This window comes from Palaemon carinicauda, chromosome 22 (genome assembly GCF_036898095.1).
Source record: "Palaemon carinicauda isolate YSFRI2023 chromosome 22, ASM3689809v2, whole genome shotgun sequence".
Lineage (NCBI taxonomy): Eukaryota > Metazoa > Arthropoda > Malacostraca > Decapoda > Palaemonidae > Palaemon > Palaemon carinicauda.
Window position 1 is genome coordinate 4,552,660 of NC_090746.1, and position 17,158 is coordinate 4,569,817.

Consider the following 17,158-nt stretch of genomic DNA (forward strand, 5'->3'; position numbering starts at 1 on the left):
TTCCTCTTCATCGCCGAGGTCTTCCTTCTCCTCACAAGGGTGTTAGGAGGCACCTCTTCGGATCTTCATCCTCGCAGTCCCCCGCAGAGGAACCTCGTCCTTCAGCTACCGTTCCTGCTACTTCATTGGACCTGGACCTCTCCGCAGATCGTTCGCAATCTCCTACGCCTGCCAGACCTGCTGACCTGCCTTCACCTTTCCTGGCTGCTGACGCGGTGTGGGCGCCCACACATCCCGTTTTCAAACGGGCACCGGTCCCTTCGGGGCAAAAGGGGCTTTCACACATTGTGTGTAAGTCCCTTAAGCGCCAGGTTTCCCCTGTGCGCCAACGTTCTCCTGGGCGCCCGTGCACTACTGCGCGCAAGCGCTCACTGGTTGCTGCCCCATCTCGTCAGCGCTCTCCTGCACGCCCACTAGCTCCTGCACGCCCACAATCTCCTGTTCGCCCTGCAGTTCCGGAGACTACGCGCCCACGATCTCCTGCTCGCCAACGGATCTCTGCGCGCCCTCAGCCTGATACACGCCATGGACGCCCTCGATCTCCTGCTCGTCAGCGATCTCCTGCTCGTTAGCGATCTCCTGCAGGCCAGCGCTCTCCTGCTCGCCAGCGCTCTCCTGCTTGTCAGCGCTCTCCTGCTCGTCAGCGCTCTCCTGCTCGTCAGCGATCTCCTGCTCGTCATCGCTCGCCTGCTTGCCCTCGATCTTCGGATCAGGGCTCCAAGGAGAAATCTTCTTCCTCTCCTGCTCGCCAGCGCTCTCCTCCGCGATCGCCGACTCACCATCAGACCTCGCCTGCTCGCCATCCCTTGCCTACGCGCCCACGTGCCCACTGCCAGAACTTCGGTTCCTGACGAGCGCCATTCTGCACGCCCGCGCACTAGGGATATTCCCCCTGCACGCACGCGCCCTACGGCTTCGCCCTTACAGGTCCTTCATCATCCTGTGGCTGCACTCCATCCGAGGTCTCCGGAATGCGCACCAACGCGCCCACACGCCCCGTCACCTACGCGCCCTGACACCTAAGCGCCCTGTCGCCTGCGCGCCCACGAGCTCCTTCTCCTGCGCGCCCACGCGCTCTGATGCCTGCGCGCCCACGAGCTCCTTCTCCTGCGCGCCCACGCGCTCTGACGCCTGCGCGCCCACGAGCTCCTTCTCCTGCGCGCCATCGTTTGCCAACGCGCGAACTCTCCTACGCGCCCCCTCGCCTACGCGCCACCGCTCGCGTACGCGCCATCGCTCGCGTACGCGCCATCGCTCGCGTACGCGCCATCGCTCGCGTACGCGCCATCGCTCGCGTACGCGCCATCGCTCGCGTGTGCGTGCCAACGCTCGCCTGTGCGCCATCGCTCGCCTGCGCGCCATCGCTCGCCCGCGCGCGCGAGCAATTGCCTCCCGAGCTAGGCAATGGCCTATCACGCTCAGTACGATGCCCAGCGCGAACCACAGCGCCTGCCCACACAGGATCCGGCAGTACGCGTCAGGTCATCTTCATCGCGTCCCCCCCCCGTAAGAGCAGGACAGCGCGCCCAACGGAGGGAGGAAAATTTCCGGACAGGTCCAGGATCTTTTCTACAGCTTCTTCTTTTCAGGCAGACCCAGTTGTAGTTTCCACTCCTAGGGATCTTACGATCCCCTTCCCTCCAGAGGGTGTATCTGACAGCGCTGCTGTCAGTAGGCTCCCCTGGTTTGGGCCCTTGATCAGAGCGGTTGCGCAGGCTTTCAAGCCTGCTTTCTCTGAACTAGGCCTCAAATCAGCGGCTATCTCAGCCCCCCTGAAGAGGAAGAGAGGAGTGGACGACGTGGTTACTTCTCCAAGGGCGAAACTGGTTCTTCGGAAGCTGTCGAGGAAGGCTCCCTCCCCTCCCCAGACTTTCTCTCCATACCCCGTGGACGAGAGTTTTCCGTCCTCGGGATTCTCGTGAGGTGAGGCGTTCTCCCATCACACCAATGGGAGAAACCCCACCTCGCTCCGAGAAGTCTCCTCGGGTGGAGGCGGAGAAGAGCCCCCCACCATCTTTGTTGGAATCCTGCATCCCTCCCAGGAGGGAGTCGAAGGACTCCAAGACGGTCCTGAAATCTTCTTCAAGGATCAGACCAGAACCAGCTAAGCCCGCGGAGAACGTCCACGAGTCCCCCCCAAGAAGAGCCTTTGGGGACTGGAGACCTTGCTGCTAGTCCATCAGGAGGAGAGCTGCAGGAGATGGAGCATGCCTTTTGGCAAGTTTTGGCTCTGATGAGGAACCTTAACGGATTTTCGGATCCGGAGATTCCTCCTCGAAAGGGCAAGGACACGGTTCTGGACCGAGTCTCTGGTACTCAAAACCCCCCTAAAACCAGCGCGGCTTTGCCCTGGTCCCCGGGGGTCAAGAGTGCCAGAGATAAGGTCGAGAGCCAGGTCTCCGAGCTAGCCTCCTCCAGCCGTTCCAGCGCCGGAAACAAACTCCTCCCGCCTCCTCGTGTCCATCAAAGGAGGTACTTTGAAATCATCGAGGAGTCCTATTTAGCTCTTCCCCTCCACCACTCGGTGGAAGAGCTCTCCAGGGGAGTCCCTCTCGAGAGACTCTCCAACCGGCCAGTGTTGTTCTCGGCCTCGCAGATTCTCTGCCAGGAGAAGGTAGCGAAGTGTGCCATGCAGGCCACTTCGTGGCTGGATATCTGGCTAGGATCTCTTGGCATCCTGATACGATCCGAAGACTTGTCTAAGGAGAGTACCAGGAAGGCCTTGGAGACCTTCCTTCTTTCAGGCACTCGTACCATTGAGTTTCTGGCCCACCAAGTCTCGAACTTGTGGGTTAACACTATCCTGAAACGCTGTGATACGGTGTCTGAAAGATTCAACTCGAAGGTCCCCAACACCGAGGTCAGTAAGCTCAGACATTCCTCCCTTTTGGGGGAGTAGTCTGTTTGAGCCGAAAGATGTAGAACAGGCGGCTGAGAGGTGGAGGAAGTCCAACCAGGACTCCCTCCTCCAGAGGGCTTTAACATCAAAGCCCTATAAGCCTCCAACACCTCAACAACCTCGCCCTGCAAAGACGACAAAACCGGCAAATAGCAGCAAAGGCAGCGGTGTCCAAACAGCCCTTTCCCGTCAAAGACAGGAGAGGCAAGAAGTCCTCCAGGGGAGGCAAGAATCCTAGGGGGAGTGGCCGAGGCCACAAACGCTAGGATGTCCACCTGTGGGGGGATGCCTCCAAAGTTGCGCGAACAGGTGGCAGCAACTCGGGGCCGATTCCTGGACGATCTCCGTGATCAGCCAAGGATATCGCGTCCCGTTCATAACATCTCTTCCTCCCCTGACAGCGAATCCAGTGTCGTTGAGCTCTCTTGCCATGGGATCGGCAAGAGGGCAAGCCCTTTGGGCAGAAGTCAAGACCATGTTGAAGAAGGACGCTCTCCTCCGAGGGGTTGTCGACGGGTCCCCAGGCTTCTACAGTCGACTCTTTCTTGTAAAGAAGGCGTCTGGAGGCTGGAGACCAGTCATCGACCTCTCAGCTCTGAACAGGTTTGTCAAGCAGACCCCGTTCAGCATGGAGACGGCAGACACGGTCAGACTCGCAGTGAGACCGCGAGACTTCATGTGCACATTGGATCTGAAGGACGCGTACTTCCAGATCCCAATCCATCCGTCTTCAAGGAAGTACTTAAGATTCAGCCTAGACAACAAGATCTACCACTTCAGAGTGCTGTACTTCGGTCTCTCCACAGCACCTCAGGTTTTCACCAGTGTGTTCACCCTGATATCTTCGTGGGCACACAAGATCGGCATCCGTCTCCTCCGTTATCTGGACGATTGGCTGATCTTAGCAGACTCGGAGTTAACCCTTCTTCGACACTGAGACAAACTTCTGGGAATTTGCCAAGATCTAGGGATTATGGTAAATCTCGAGAAGTCTTCTCTGCTTCCTTCCCAAAGACTGGTATATCTAGGCATGATATTGGACACCAATCTCCACAGAGCCTTCCCATCAGACGACAGGATAGCAAGGCTGAGGAAGGTCGCAAGTCCTTTCCTCAGACGAGACGAACTCCCAGCCCAATCGTGGTTACGTCTCCTCGGCCATCTCTCATCCTTGGTCCGTCTAGTTCCCAACGGTCGCCTCAGAATGAGATCTCTGCAATGGCGACTCAAGTCCCGGTGGAGTCAAGGACACGATTCCCCGGACGTCTTGATCCCTATGGGTCTCGTGGAACAGACGGACCTTCAGTGGTGGGTGGCAGACGAGAACCTACGAAAGGGAGTGGATCTTCTCGTCCTCCCCCCATATAAATCTGCTAGAAATGAAGGCTGTTTTTCTGGCCCTTCAACAGTTCCAACAGCACCTGGCAGGTCACTCTGTGGTGGTGATGAGCGACAACACCACAGTAGTGGCTTACATCAACAAGCAGGGAGGTACCTTTTCAGAACAGCTATCCCAACTTGCAGTAGAGATACTGAGATGGACCGAAGTCCACTCGATTCCACTTTTGGCTCGCTTCATTCCGGGCAAAAGGAATGTGCTCGCCGACAGTCTGAGCAGAGCGTCTCAGATAGTGAGTACCGAGTGGTCTTTGGATCGTCAAGTAGCCAACAAAGTCCTGACTTTGTGGGGTTCCCCGATTGTGGATCTGTTCGCGACACCGTTGAATTTCAAACTTCCACTGTACTGTTCCCCAGTCCTGGACCCCAAGGCTCTCTGGCAAGATGCTTTCCAACAACGGTGGGACAACATCGACGTATACGCCTTTCCCCCGTTCTGTCTGATGAGGATGGTACTCAACAAGACCAGACTATCGGTCAACCTCTCGATGACTCTCATAGCTCCGCTGTGGCATCACGCGGAATGGTTCCCGGACCTTCTGCAACTCCTTACGAAGCCTCCGAGAGAACTCCCTCCATGACACGAGCTACTCAAACAACCACACGCCAACATCTTTCACAAATCCGTAGCTTTGCTTCGGCTTCACGCCTGGAGACTATCCAGCATCTCCTCGCAGAGAGAGGATTTTTGCAACAAGTTGCGGAAAGGATGTCTGGACACCTGTGAAAGTTATCTGCAGGAGTCTACCAGGCGAAGTGGAGAGTTTTCTGTGGTTGGTGTCGTGGAAGGGGTATCTCTCCACTCGATGCCACTATTCCAGCAATAGCGGAGTTCTTCATGTATTTGCAAGAAGAAATGCGCCTTTCATTCTCAGCAGTGAAAGGCTATCGCTCAGCCTTAAGTCTAGCCTTCAGGCTCAAAGGAGTGGACATTTCTTCTTCGCTAGAACTTTCCCTACTCATACGTAGTTATGAACTTACCTGCCCTCAGTCGGAAGTGAGACCTCCTCCATGGAACGTGGTTCGAGTCCTCAGGTCTCTTAAGAAACCTCCCTACGAACCATTACGCCAGGCTTCAGATCGCCACCTGACTTGGAAGACGGTGTTCCTACTAGCTTTGGCGTCAGCCAAGCGAGTTAGCAAACTTCATGGTCTCTGGTATGACATCGCCCATTCAAGGGGATGGGGGGAGGTGACGTTCAGCTTCGTCCCTGAGTTTATTGCCAAGACTCAGAATCCGGGAGTGCCGGATCCTCGGTTCGACTCCTTCCAGATTTCGAGTCTTCGTTCCGTAACAGATGACCCAGACCATCTCCTACTGTGCCCAGTAAGGAGTCTGAGGCTATACCTGAAGAGAACAGCTACAGTTCGTCCCCAAGTGCGGGCTTTGTTTGTCAGCACTGGGAGATCGAAGAGGAGGGTTACCAAGAACACCATCTCAGCATGGATTCGAAAGGCCATCCATCTGTCCCTGAATCCTGACAATCCTCCGTCACGTCGCCCTAGAGCTCATGATGTCAGGGGAGTAGCTACCTCCCTGGCCTTCAAGAAAAGCTTCTCAGTGACGCAGGTTCTGCAAGCAGGGGTGTGGAAGCGTCAAACGACCTTCACAGCCCACTACCTGCAAGACGTGACCCACAGGAGGCTCGATACATTCTCTATCAGCCTGTGGTGGCTGCACAACAGCTGGTTTAAACCTCAGGCTCCTTAATGGACAAGTAGCAGAGGGTTGAGGGCATTGTTACCCGGTTTTAGTCTGCATGAATGAAAAGGTATGCCTGGCCCTTATTCTTTTTTGCATCCTACCCTCTCTTGGGAAGGCAGCATCCTGGGTTCTCTGCACAGCTGACCTCAAACCTCTGCAGGTAAACCATGTTCCCTTGTGTTCTTAGTATTAAGTTAATACTGTCGCGTCCCCATACCCTGACAAGGTGGTATTGGGAGAATCCTAGCCTTAAGTTTCCATCTAAAGAATTTCAGGTCAACTTCCTAGGACAAGTCACACTTTTTTCCCTCACACACAACTTACGTAGGCCGCAGCCCTTGCATAGCAAGGTGCGAGCGAGGTGCAGGGACTCTTTATTGTTGAGTGCTGACACACTCAGATAATGAGTCCCCTGGCAAAGCCAAAATCTAGTATGGCTGGGACTTGTTCTACCCTTCCTAAGGGTTAAGTCACCCACTTTAAATAGGGTGGTTTGTATTCCAGTTACGGAACAAATGACAAATTTGTAGATAATTTGTATTTTTCCTAACTATACAAACCTTAGCTATTTAATCAAACTTGCCCGCCAACCCTGTCCCCCATGAAGTCCTACCTCTAAGCAAAAGTGGAGCTACAACACAGGTGTGTGAGGGGGGAGGGTAGCTAACTACCCTCCTTACCCCCCGCTAACTAGCGGTGGGGTAATAATCCCTCGTTAAAATTTTATGGCTCGTCCTTTCAGCTACGCGAAAGTTATTACCCACTTTAAATAGCTAAGGTTTGTATAGTTAGGAAAAATACAAATTATCTACGAATTTGTCATTTCACTATGATTTCAGCAAATTAATAAGTTACCTGTCCAGTGTCCATTAGTATACTCTACACGTTTAACTGAATACTTTGAGTTATAAAAGAACACCGGCATTTTGTCTTATTGCAGCTATGGCAAAGGAAATGTCTGGGTCTTTTGTCGTTAATTTGACAAAGACCGATTTCCTACGAGGTGTTTGCAGTGCAATGTGGGTTACAGTGTGTTTTATCATTATTTGTATAACGGTGGTACGTAAGTAGTGATTGAGTATGCGCTCAAAAACATGATTTAATTCATATACAAAAACATTGCAGTGTTGTGGAGCTATTTGTATGATCGACTACAGCAAAAATGTCCTTAGGTGTGAATGTTCTATAGTGACGAAAGGACGTCAGCGTAAGTGATGTTGTTTTAGTTTGCTCCGACACTACTACAAACCTACGCTATTTTTTAGGGATTATCTTTCGACAAAGCTGGAAGACTAGCCATTAAGACTTATTAGCGAGGTGGCAACTACCCAACCTGCTAGTTAGCGGGTGGGTAGTGGGGGTTGTCAGCTACCCCTCTTACTCGCACACCAGTGTATCCGAGCCACTTTTTCTTTTGGCCTTGAGGAGAATTGACATGTCTGCTCTCTGCTTTCTCAAAAGACTTTTGGCCATTGACTTTCAGGTTTTTTTCCTTTTCAGAAGTGTGTCTGCTTCTGCCGCCCTCATCCGGACTTGTCCAGTGCCTGAGGATGCTCTTGTGGGACCTTTTTGCCCTCTGTTGAGATCGGCCCTCATTCGTTGTGTCCGACATGCAGGGGATGCCATTGTGAACAAGGTAACACCTGCGAGGAGTGTAGGAAGTGGTTTGTCTCCCAGTAGGAGAGATATGGGCATCGGCGCAAGAAATCCAAGAGGGATTCTTTGCCTTCGGGGTCTTCCTTGAGTGCAAAGAAACCTTGGATATCTTCCTTGACCCCCGATCTCTTCCCGAAGCTCCTGCTCGCTCGATTTCTTCCGAGGGTCGATCGAGTAGGAGCATAGACCAGCTAACTCTAGGGCAACCTCGGGGATCCAGGGACATTGCTGCTTCCCCTAGAGGGGCAACTTCGACCCTGCCCTCGGGAGAGTTTTTCTCTTGCTGATGTGTTGCAGGTTTGGCCGTCGCTAGGTGTTGCTCGGCTGTCTTCTATGGACGTCTTGGTAGAATTTCTGCAGTGCCGGTCCCAGAAAAGACCTTCTCCGGCATCCTCTGAAGTGTAATTCCTTTCGCCAGCAGGTGCTGTGATTGACGCTCATGTTGTCTGCGAGGCCCATCTCTCACCTGCTCCTGCTAGTCCTACGCACAGACGAGACCAGTGCGCTGACTTGTCACCCCAACGGCGAGAGCGCTCGCCATCCCGTGATCACTTCGATCTCCAGGGACCGTAGTCCATTGCACTTGTTCAAATGTTTTCTCTCCTCTTCCGTCAGGAAAGAGCGCTCCAGCTCTAGAGACCGACAATCTTCTCACCATTCTACTGCTCGTGATTGTCACTAGTTGCTCGTGCTTGTCACACTGCTGATTGTCGTTCGCCAGCTCGTGATCGTCACACGCCTGCTCACCGTTCACCTGCTCCTGAATGCTTCACCGCCGCTCGCTATTCCCCAGCTCGTGATTACTGATCACCTTATGATCGCCGCTCTCCGGCTCGCCATTCCATCTCGGTTCTCTCCTAGGCTGTATCCTGGTAGACAACGCTCGCCAGCGCACTACTCTCCATCTTACCGATTGCTAGTTCGCCGATCTCCGGCGCGTCGCTCTTCCACGCATCGCTCTCCCACACGTTACTCCCCTACGCGTTGCTTGCCTACTCACTGATCATCAGTGCATGATCGTCACTCGCCGGCTTGTCTGGTTCCTTCTAGGAGGTGTCCTAGACCTGATCGCCATTCTACAGCAGGCTTACTATGTCCTGCGCACAATCTTGATATTTCTGTGTGTGAATCTCGTTTTTTCACATACGATTCATGCTCACCTGCGAGCTATCTAGGTTTGACACCCCGAGAAATAAGGGATGAGCCTTCTCGGCAGGTAGTAGCAGTTCGTGAGCAGTCTACACCACGCCAGGCTTCGCTTGCAAGAGGCGGACGGCCTATTTCCTTCCCTGAAGGGTTCAGGGAACCTCCAAATAGGTTTGCTTGTGTTGCTATCACTCCAGACCACCCCTGGAAGACCACGCAACAGGATCTTCAGATGCCTGTTTGGATTGACCAAGGTAAGCAGCCTTCTCCTCCTCAGTTCCAGGTGCCGAGAGAACGTTCCTCAAGGAAGCGATCTTCACCTATGGGCCTCCCCAAGGACACTCCTGACCTTTTGACTGTGGTGAAACCACCATCGTGTTTTGAAACCCTGGTTAAGTCTGTCTGGCAAGCTGTAGTGGATACAACTCAGCAGGGACAGAAGTTTGTCCGCCCTGCACAGCCTTCTAGGCAGAAATCAGCAGTCGCTTCAACCCCCAGGATTCCCATGGAAAAGTCTGTATCCTTTTCCTCCTCTTCTGCTTCTCCAACTGACCTTAGAAGGAACCAGTTTCTTTCAGGGCCTCGGACCCCCTTTGCCCATCATGAGACCCGCGGAGTTGCGAAAGAGACAGCTAACGTCCAGCAAGACTTCTCTTACCTGCAGTTGACCTGGGTCCTTATGACAAAGAAGAGGAAGAGGATGGCGGAACCAACTCCACCTCCTGTCTGACCTACACCATTCTCGTTCAAGCTGAGGCTTGTGATCCCCGTGGGAGATAACCCTTGTGCCTACGTTTCGGCCTTTTCCTATAGAGGTTGTACCACTGAAGCTTTGACCCATCCCTGGAAGACATGGAACCTCATGCAAGACAGATTCAGACCTTCTTTGCTGGGGGAATACCAGCTGTCTCACAGAGAGTCTAAGGACATCAAGACGGTGCTCAAGAACTCCAAGGAACACACAGCACCTCTCCTGCCAGAAAGAGCTAGAGGGTCCTCCCCTGTGGCAGGAATGTTAGAAATTGACTTTCCCTTGGTTGATGACCTCGACTCACTCCAGGCTCCTATGGGTGAGAGCTTGGAAGTGGATGATAACTACCTCTATAATGCTGCAAATCCTAACCCCTACAGCCCCTGGTCGAAGGGGTTGACATCAGACAGGAATAAGGCGTTCTCACAGATCGCCGGCTCTTCTAGCTTACTTAGAGGGGGCTTGTCCTCCAAATTCCTCCTGCCTTCATTCCTCCAGCAGAGGTCACAGACGAGCCCCTTGAAGCTTTGCTTCTTGATTCCTCCATAGAGGCTCTCTCGAGGGGAGTTTCATTCGAGGGGCTTTCTGGGGTCTCAGCCTCCTTTTCGGTGTCTGAGATTCTAAACATGGAGTCTTGTAATGCCAAACATCCATTACCTCCCACTACCTGTGTGAGTATACCTAAGTCCTGGGGTACTTTTACCCTTGTTCCTATGGTAGTTTCTCAATAGGTTTGTAGCCAGCCTAGCTCTCTCACAAGACAAGATGTATCTCCTCTAAGATAGCATTTCTTCTTTACATGCCGCTTCCAGGGAGTGGGGCGGCTAAAGAAGAGAAGAAGGTGGTTGCGCTTTGCAGCATTCCCCGCTTTTCATCTTCATCCAATAGAGTTCACATCTGTTCTTCCAACATTCTTGAGAACCCTGGCCTAGCGAACAGAAGTAGGTAGTTGTGGCCCTGTGAGATTTACTGGTCGTCAGATGCACATGAGCTTCATAAAAGAACAAAATTGCTTTACTGTAGGGTCTGTTACCAGATAAGAGGGTTCTCTTGTGACTGATTACCATTTACATTTGGTATAAGCCTAACCTAACACTTGTGATGTCTCCATGCTCAGATTGTTAGGAGGTTTGCATGATCAGGTGCTTTTGACATTTTCTGGGAAAGTTATACTAGCTGGATTTTGGTTCATATGGACTTCCTTCCCCCTAAGTATGAGTCTTTTATTAAAGGGCAATGGTTAGTATTCATGTAGGAACCAATCACAAATTTTTTAAGCAATTTGTATTTTCCATAAATATACAAATCTGAGTCCTTTAAGTCACACTTCTCACCTCAACTACCCTCAGGGCCAATGGCAAAAGTAAGCTTCTAGCCACCTGCTGGTAGTTATAACTACCTCGTTGAAATTTTAATGCCAATTCCACCTTCGCTGAAATCTCGTTTCTAAAGTTTATTAAAGAATTTAGGTCAGTATAGTTAAAAAAAAATACAAAAATATTTTTTTTTATTCTTAAACAAGTTGCCTGTGCCCCAGATACATTATGCATACCTGGAGTCATTTAGTACTTTAAAACTACTGAATTGTGTTTATTGTTGTATTATATGCTATGCTGTTTTGTGATAAAATGCTTTATTGGATTTTTCTTTTTCAGGTGATAAGGAGCTTGGAATATATCTAAAATGTCAGACCTAATTGGGTGGGGAGAGACAAGTACTCCCCTTGAAGAAAATTATGGAGATGAAGTCGACATCAAAAAATTCAGAACTCAGAGGAATCAGAGAGAGAATAAGAAAGGGGGTGCCTTTCAGGTAAGCCTGAACATAGTATTATTATTTGGTGTTCAGAATTTTGAGTATGATTGATAAAAATTTTAGAAGCGTAATAAGTGAATGGTAACATTATTTGCAGAAGCTGACAACATATATATATATATATATATATATATATATATATATATATATATATATATATATATATATATATATATATATATAAATATATATAGATATATATAAATAATTACTGTAAGCAAAGAAAAATTATTGTTATGATAACATCTTTAGAGTTTTGGTCACCTATTATCTGCCAGAGAAGCTCTAATGCAATGTCCACTGGTAAGGATGGCCAAATTTACTTCTTCGGATTGTTTAGTATAACCATAGAATTATGCAAAAATGAAATGTGCAAGGGCATATTTTGCCTCTGAGTTCATTGATTAATGATTTAGAGTATTTTTATTTTTCTGTTCCTGTTTTGTAATTTTTTTTTATTTTATATTTGGTCACAGCTTTTACATTATTTTACAGATGATGGGGTTAAGTCAACCAGTGTTTAAAGGTGTAATGAAGAAAGGATACAAAGTTCCAACACCAATCCAGCGTAAGGTATGTGTAATTATGGAGCTTTTTATTTTAATCTGTCACATGACATTGACTTGAGAAGGAAGAGTTTGTTACTTATTCAAATAATTGAAATTACCTTGAAATTTCAAAATCTCTTTATTCAGTCATTCAAAGTTTTATTTGTGCTTTAACAGAAGAGCAAATTAAGGACATCCAGGTTAAGAATGTTACTTATTTGTTCCTACACGACATACAAACTCTTGTTCTTCAATTAGGGATATTGTTTTAGCGTGAGCTGGAATTAGCTATTAAAGTTGGATAAAGAGTAGTTAACCAACTGGTCAGGGAGCAGGGCAATGAGCCCCACTGAGAAATTTCATGTACGTTTTGGCCTCTGGTGCAGTGGCAGGCATACTCCCTGAAGGGAAAGAAACGTGTGAAGCGCTTGTCGGGTTCAGACTGGGCAATGCCAAAGAAGATTCCAGGGAAGTCTTTCACCACATCTGTCTCCTTAGGGGATGCTGTTGTGCCTGTGCATACGCCCCTGGATTGGTCCCCGAGCGAGTATGCTGCAGATGTCAGGTTTTGCTGTTGCGTGGACAACCTCTGGTGTTCGTTGCTTCCCTTCAAAGGATGGAAACTCCTCGACTTTGACCGTGCATGCTGTTGATGATGAGTTTGACCATAGGAAAGCTTGTTCTTCATTCAGTGTTTCAGGTAGGCCCTCCATAACTTTTTAGAGGGAATTTGTAGCTAAGGCTGCCTCTACCCCAGTACCCCCCTTGTGCATTTTGTCTCGGATGTCCCAGTGATGCCAATGGTAATGGGCATGGTGTTTCCCCTGTGTTAGGAAGCTTGGTGGTTCCTTTAAAGATGAAGGGTAAGTTTGGTAGGGTAGCTCCTGACCCAGCAGGTAAGATGCTTGGATCAGGGGCCCCTTAAAGGCAGGAGCATAAAAAAAGACAACAGTGAGGGAAGTGTTCTGTTGCCCTATCCCTGGTGTTACCCCAGTGCTTGTGATTCCTACCAGTGCCCGTTGCCCCTCCCCTGCTGCCCGTTGCCCCTCCTTTGCTGCTAGGGCCTGCTCTTCCTCTCTCAGTGTCAGTGGTTGTACTATCAACACCGCTCGGTGCCGGATCAATGAGTCTTGAGTGTGCCTTCCTCTTGCCCTGCGACAGTGTCCCTCCATCTCCCTTGCTTCCAGGAAACTGGACAGCTGCTACTCCCTCTATCGATGTGTAGTCTCAATTTGATATGGATTGTCGTGGCCTAATTGGTAACGTCTCTGCTTGGTGATTGCCAGATGGGGGTTTTAGTCCTGCTCAAACTCATTAGTTCCTATAGTGTCTGCAACTTCATCATCCTTGTAAGCTAAGGATGGGGGGTTTTGGGGGAACCTATAGGTCTACCTGCTTAGGTGGGGAGCGGCCTTGGGCGCTGATCATATGGGCATTGTCCTCTTGGTAGTTCAATGTCACTGTCTTGCCTCTGTCCTTCACGAGTGACTTTTAAAACCTTAGAGGGTGGTACCATCCGAGACTGTTATCAAGCGCTTGAGTGCTTTTGTGTGTCAAGGGTGTTGGGCAAAGGGCCTTGCTCTCTGTGGCTTGGAGCACAGGGCCATGGTTGCATGTCCGCCCTGACCCACAGGAAGATAAGTACCTGGTACTCCTCATGTTCTTTTTAGATCTCATACCAGTTCTCCCATTGCCGTTGGCCTGGCCGGGCCTTCATCAGCCCACAATTACATGCCTGGCTCTGTCCTTGGGACAGAACGGTCTTATTTTTGGTGGGGGAGCTGAGTCTCCGGAACATGATTTCTCACTGGGGTCTTGGCAAGGGAAGAGGAAGCGCGGCTAGCCGGAGCCCTCTGAGTCAGACTACCCCAAGTCAGAGTTTTTTTCTTTTGTGTAGGGCCTTATGCTCATTGCCTTTTCCAAAATTGAAGATTTTGCAAAGGGTATGTATTCACCCCCATCTGTTTGTTAGTTTTATTTGTTTGTGAGCAGCTTTAAACAAAATATACTGTACCAATCTTGACCAAACTTGGTAGTCAACTTTGGTATGACACAAGGATGAATCTGTATTCATTTTAAATAAAATACAAGCTGTAAAAGCACTTTGAAAATAATTTCATTGTTAAGTAAATGGCTAATATTTTCTTAGTTTTATTTAGTTTTGTGAACATTGTTACACAAAAAACTACCAAATCAATTTAAATGAAACTTGGTGGACATGTGGGGTATGACCCAAGGATAAATTCATTAGACTTTGTAGAAAATTCAACAAAGTAAAATTACGCAGTGGAGTTAAGAGCAAAGTAAGACTGCTTGGCATGACAAAGGTATTCTCTCTACTGATTGCCTCTTTAGTTCATGAATGCAAGAGATAAGAGGAGACTACCTTGGTACCTACTGGTCATGGATCGGCACTTTGGTGTCCCTCCAGGTTCAGAGCCCTTGTTGGAGTTGCTTGGGTCGTTTCTCGTGGACAGGGTGAATGATCAGATGTGCAGGTCAGAATTCACTTCGTTTCAGTAGGTCAAGCAAGGTCCCGCCACCCCCACTCTTCAGGCAGGGGAGGTTCTACACGCTGGAGAACAAGACTTCTGCACATCTTCAGGTTGACCCGTCAGTGTTTGCTGCAATGGAGGGGCACTCAGAGAGGAAATGTGCCTCAGGCAGCCCGAGGTATGGCCTGTGCCCCTGAGGGACACCTAAGTACCACCCTACTACAAAGGTATCAAGGGGGGGCCCCTTATCTACGCCCCAAGGGGGCTGTGATGCCAGATTACGGCCCTGCCCTGTGTATTGGCCACGGAGCTGACATCAGACCACCCCAGTAACATTGGTAGCCAGGGACCCGAGTCACAGCAGCATTGCCTGAGGCTCAGGGCTCGAGACTAGGGCCTCTCTGCTTCGACCTAGTACATCGGTCCCAACATGGAGGCCAAACAACTTATCCCATCCGGACATCAAGGTAGTTTGGGGGTGCAGAGCAGGTCCTTGCCTCATTGGGGCAAGGCGTGGAACCATTAAAGTGCATCAGCTTGATATACCTGGGTACCAGGGTGGCCAGGGATCTTAGCTGTGGCCCCAGGATCGAGATCCGATCTCGGTTCACGTTTTGGCCTCCTACATTGGCTGTTTATTCGACTTAGGAAAGGGTAATTGCTGCAACTTGTTTATGAGTAAATAGGCTGTAGATCCCCACTCTCTCTGTGCATCATATAGGGGGCATGGTTGTTTGCTATTATCCCCAACTGTTGACAGACCAAGCTGGCTATAGACCAGGTCAATCCTGCTGTAGTCATGTATTGAACCTGATGCAATACATCGAGGCCGGGTTTGAGAAAAAACAAATTACCAGTACAGTCTTTGTCGACCTTCTGGCAGCATATGACACTAAACCATAGAACACTCCCTCTGGAGGTCGCTCAAAATATACAGAACACCAGCATAGTTCACATCATTGAATCAATGCTCTCCAGTTGGTGATTCCTCATAGAAATGGATGGTAGGAAAAGCAAATGGATGATACAGAACAATGGCCTTTCCATAAGGGTCAGTTGTGGCACCGATGCTATTTAACATCTACTCAAATGACCAACTGCAGTACCAGAACATCCGCACGTACATACTGTATATGCAGACGACCTGTGCATTTCACATCTTTACAGATGACCAGCCACAGTACCAGAACATCTACAGGTACGTATATATGAAGACAACCTGTGCATTTTGAAACAATTGGACTCAATGGCAATCCAAGCAAAACACAAGTGTGTGTCTTCCACCTAAACAATCACCAGGCAAACAAAAAGCTAAAGATCGAATGCAGTGACTAAGAACTTGAAAATCACCCCTACCCAGTCTACTTCAAGTGTCACCCTTGACATAACGCTCTTCTTTAAAAAGCACGCAAAATAAAAGCAAACACAAAGTGGCAGCTAGGAACAACCTCCTCATCAAACTTGCCAACACCAGCTTGGGAACAGATCATGAGACAATGAGACAAACAGCTGTAGCACTTTGTTACTCCATTGCTGAGTACTGTACACCAGTGTGGGGAAGATCATGCCCTGCACATAATATAGACCCAGTGCTAAATAAATCCTGTCAGATTATTACTGGTACCCTAAAATCAAAACCTCTACCATCTTTATATAAAATATAAAGAATTGAAAAGAATAAACAAATTAATGACCCTAGGCATCCACTCCACAATCATCAGGAAGGAAGGTGAAGAATGAAATCCTACAAAAGCTTTGCTGTTGGGGATGAACTAGAACCAATCCAGACAGCTACTCACAGGCTAGAGAAGTGGCGGGAAAGTGACTGATGGCCATCCAATGAGGTGCTGCCCATTCCAAACAAAGGCTTGCTTAGTAGAGAACCCTCAATAGGAAAGACTGAGTAATCCCAAGCAGAACATTGGTAAAAATGGGAAAACCTGGAGATAACCACAACAAATAGGGATGTCCACTGGGCTCTCATTTCTCAGATCAAGACCTCGGGGAGGCAAACGACAACGCCCTTCTGTGGATTTGATATTGGCATGTTGAGATATGATTATGATCATCCTTATGTGTCAAGTGTAGGTTGTGGTTTCCTGTGCCGTGGCAGGCGTACACTAAATGGGGAGAAAAGAGCTAAGCCTTTGGTGGGGTCTGCCTTGGTAATGCCCAAGGAGAATTGAAGTTTTATACTGCTTATATCTCCTCATGGTGTGCAACTACTTCTGCCACCCCTGTGTATACACCTCTGGTTTGGTTCCTGAGGAGTTTCCTTCAGGAAAAAGGAGCCCTCGGATCAGCTTCAGCAGGCTTTTCAGGTTTAGGCGGTGTGTGGGGTACCCGGTGTTTGCTGCTACCCCTTCGGAAGCTGGAAGCTTTTTACCTATTAATTTGCCGACTGTCGACGATGTATTTGACCAAAGAAATTCTTGCAGTTCCTTAGGTCTTTCAGGTAGGCTCGCCATGTCTTTGTTGAGGAGGTTGTAGCTAAGTTTACTTCTCCCCTAGTTCCCCCAGTGCCAGTGTCTCCTGTGTTGCCAGTGATGCCAGTGGTGAAAGGGGTAGTGGTGCCCCCAGTGTCAGGGACCCAGATGGTCCCCCTAAGCCCAAAATGACTGTGAAGTTAATGCCGGTCTAAGCTATCATTTATGATGTAGCTTGGTTAGGGTTAGACAGGTACCCTTCGGACTCCGAAGACTTTCTCCCACCCAAGGAAGACTCCCCCTATAAATGACAAGGGTA

General features: G+C 49.4%; 1 protein-coding gene across 4 annotated transcripts in view; it reads left to right on the top strand.

The window, feature by feature from the left end:
- LOC137616293 (ATP-dependent RNA helicase DDX54) overlaps window positions 1-17,158 on the top strand; it is a 121,973-nt gene that overhangs the window by 2,137 nt on the left and 102,678 nt on the right. For 2 of the 4 annotated variants that reach the window (XM_068345936.1, XM_068345934.1), the window contains exons 2-3: window positions 11,211-11,367; window positions 11,866-11,943. In XM_068345936.1, coding sequence (XP_068202037.1) covers window positions 11,239-11,367; window positions 11,866-11,943 — 207 coding nt within the window. In that variant the 5' untranslated portion in view covers window positions 11,211-11,238. The remainder of the gene's footprint in view (window positions 1-11,210; window positions 11,368-11,865; window positions 11,944-17,158) is intronic. The other 2 variants (XM_068345935.1, XM_068345937.1) reach the window with 1 other exon arrangement.